The 3,484-nt window shown below is 55.3% G+C and overlaps 1 protein-coding gene across 1 annotated transcript in view; it reads left to right on the forward strand.

The window, feature by feature from the left end:
- LRRC48 (leucine rich repeat containing 48) overlaps positions 1–3,484 on the forward strand; it is a 20,337-nt gene that overhangs the window by 860 nt on the left and 15,993 nt on the right. Inside the window, exon 2 of the mRNA XM_010842898.1 lies at positions 2,894–3,061. Within this exon, the coding sequence (XP_010841200.1) occupies positions 2,894–3,061 (168 nt within the window). The remainder of the gene's footprint in view (positions 1–2,893; positions 3,062–3,484) is intronic.

Below are 3,484 nucleotides of genomic sequence, written 5' to 3' on the forward strand. Positions count from 1 at the left end.
GGAGGACTGTCCTGGTTTGGGGCAAACCTGGAACAGTTATGAGAAACAGTGTGAACTGTGACAGTGACCCACAGCATGGGGGTGCAGTTGAGTCTGATTAAGAGCCTGAGCTCTGCATCTCTGACCTCCTACCTCCGCATGCACAGGATGTGTCTGTCAGCTTGGGTGTCACTTGACCTCCTTAACCAGCTTCCGTTTTCTTACCTGAAAACTGCAGAGTCAGTCCCTCACATAAACTACATTCCTAGAGGTCTCTCAAACCCACTTCTTACCTGCAGCCCAGTCATGTCTTGACTCTTGACATTCTCAGTGCAACAAGCCAGAATGAGCTTCTCCAAATTAAACTCTGATCACGTCACATCCTCATCATGCCTTGGAACTTCCTAGGGATCCTGGGATGATCACAACACCCCTGGAGGCCTTGCCACTCTGGGCATCCAGGTGGAACCTGCCTCCTCCTCTCTCAGCTCAGGACCCTCACCCTAAAGACCCCTCCTCCTCCTCTCCTGCCCATCCTCCAGGTCTCAGCCCAGGTCCCCACAAGTATGTTCTCATAGTTCCCTACACTCACAGACTTGTCATAATTTATAATTAAAGGTTTGTAGGGCTTCCCTGGTGGCTTAGAGGGTAAAGTGTCCGCCTTCAATGCAGGAGACCCGGGTTCAATCCCTGAATTGGGAAGATTCCCTGGAGAAGGAAATGGCAACCCACTCCAGTACTCTTGCCTGGAAAATCCCATGGACGGAGGAGCCTGGGAGGCTGCAGTCCATGGGGTCGCAAAGAGTCGGACACTACTGAGCGACTTCACTTCACTTCACTTCATGATCCTCTGAGTTGGGTCTGAAACAGAGGTAAGGAGGTCTATGAATCACAATACTCCTAAACCCACTAACCGAGTCTTATCCATGCATGTAGTTGCTGTTCGTTGCGCATTTGTGGACTAAATAAATGATCTTAAACAAATATTGGAGGGAGGAGTTACCCATCTTTTACAGATAGGAGGTCGAAGGCTTGGAAAGCAAAGTCAGTTGCCCAAGGGTGCGAATCCAGCTCTGGTGTATGTAACAAACACAGATGTTCCACACCATGTGATGACTGTTGGGCCTGACTGGAAGCAGGCTCGACCCGGCTCAGGGACCAGGCCCTTGTGTGACAGGAGTGATGAGAAGTCAGCCAAAGTTTTGAAATCAGAGTATGAATCATTTCCCAAAGCACAGCACTTGTCTGTAAAGGAAAAAAGGGGGGGGGGGGAAGCACAAACACTTTCAAGTAGCATCTGCCAAATACAGCACATTAAAATTTCCCCGGAGAGAAGCTGGTGTCAAGTTATGGGAAATTTTAGAAAAATTGTCCCCAAAGAATGGGGAGATAGAGAGAGGTAGAGGACTAGAAATGTCTTTCAGGGGTTGAGTCAATCAGTTGAAGGAGATGAGAGAGTGTGGAGGGACCCAGGAAGAGGGGAGACTCAGAGGAGAAGTGGGTGCAGGAAGAGGGAGGCTGTTCCTGCTCTGGGGCCACCGGGACCAGGCTCGTGGACACTCCAGAAACAGAAGATGCACAACTGCACAAGCTGCATGGCGGGGTCGGGGAGAGGCAGCCAGGCAGGGGGTCTCTGAGACCCCGTGCAGGATTGCCAGGCCTGCCCCACTTTGCCCAACACCAGGAGTCTCCCCAGCAGCGCTCGATGGAATAAAAAGGCGATTGTGGGGCTGCATCATCAGGGACCAGCGGGGCAGGGAGGCCTGGCGTGGGCATGCAAAGGCCAAGGTAGGAAGCAAAGCCAGCAGGCAGGTGAGAACGGGGTGGAGAGTAGGGGAAAGACTGAACGTCCAGAGCATTCCGAGGCAGAATCAGGGCATTTCCAGTAGCATGTGCCCTCCCACGGGGTCCAGCCCTTCTGGGTGTGCTAGGAGGGCTGGTAATCATGGACTGAGGTCAAGCTGCCCAGAACCATGGCTCTGTCCAACCAAGAACAGCAGTGTGGGTTCGTCCGTGACCCACCCCGCTGTGCCTCAGCCAAATCCCTTTGGACCAGTAGCAACAGATACCTCCTGGGTTAGTTTAGGGAAATGAGGATTTAACTCGTGAAGTCAGTGCCCTGTCTAGGGGCCTGGGGTCAGAGGTCCAGGGGCCCGGGGTTGGAGAAGGAGGGGCTGGGAAGTCAGCGAGGGGAAGGCAGCCTCTGCCTGTCCTTTTGTCTTTTTTCCTGGATCAAGTTCCCTTCTCGCTTCTGTCTGTCCATCTTCCGCAGGCCCTGTTACTCTCTCACTCACCATGTCCCTGACCAGCCCTTAGCTCCCAGTGCCTTCCCAGCTCAAGTAGCCAGCACTGACGGGTGCTTTGTCCTGTGGCCCTAGTTCACATCTCTCTGGGGAGGGTCACGAACAGCCAGCTTGAGTCCGTGTGTACCAGTGGCTACACCCTGGGCACCTGTGGTTGGGGATGCTTACAGATATGGCCACCTTCAGAGGGTGAGGCTCTCAGGGAAGGGGGGCCGGGCCTGGCGGGCCTGGCTGGGGCCACCAAGGACTGTGATCAGTGCTTGGTGCCGAGAAACACAACAAGGGTGGGCACAGAAAGCCAGAGGCCCAAGATGGCGACGGCTTTGCAGGCAGCTGAGCTCCAGAGGCTAAAGGGATCAGTATGGATATTGGGGCCAGGGTAAGGGTCACAGCCTGGTTGTGGAGACAAGGGGTGCGCCACTGTTGGTGGGCACCAGGCCAGTGGGGGTCTGGGGAGGCCCATGTTTAGCAGCCAAGAGTGGGAGGGGCCTGCCTTCAGAGCGTCATGGCCGCAACATTACTCCATGATGCAGTGAAAGGATACTGGCCAGACCCCGCCCTCAAAGGGAGGCAGGAGAGGCGGCCTCAGCCAGGGTGTTGGTGTTTTCCAGGAAGGATGAACCGGCTGTACGACATGGAGCCCAGAGTGATGGACGATGACATGCTCAAGTTGGCCGTAGGGGAGCAGGGCCCACGAGAGGAGGCCGGGCAGCTGGCCAAGCAGGAGGGCATTCTCTTCAAGGACGTCCTGTCCCTGCAGTTGGACTTCCAGAGTGCGTGTCCTGGGCGGGGCCGGGCAGGGTGGGCGCGGGCAGCCAGTTCCATACACGGTCCACAGTCTATGGGCCTTGGTTGTATTTGGGCCACCTGGGTTGAAAGGCACAAGACCAGCATGCGTGGTTTTAGACTTGATATCGAGTGAGGGTGGCACTCTTGGTGGCTGTGACAGAGGGTCTGCTTGCCTCAGGAGCAAGGGGCAGTCAGCCACATGACAGGGAGCTGGTCTTCAGAGGACTCAGGATCAGTGATGTGAGGAGCCCACCTCTGTGTGGGCAGTTCCTCCCCTCATAGTATATGGACATTCGGGGGCCATTTCTCTGCCCCTTATGGGCCCCCATCTTTGGGCAGACACACAGCGTGCAATTCTAGGTAGAGACATGCAGGGTCCTTGTGGCCAGAGCACCCCCCAAAATGCTCAACTG

The sequence above is a fragment of the Bison bison genome, unplaced genomic scaffold, assembly GCF_000754665.1.
Source record: "Bison bison bison isolate TAMUID 2011002044 unplaced genomic scaffold, Bison_UMD1.0 scf7180017864180, whole genome shotgun sequence".
NCBI classification, from domain to species: domain Eukaryota; kingdom Metazoa; phylum Chordata; class Mammalia; order Artiodactyla; family Bovidae; genus Bison; species Bison bison.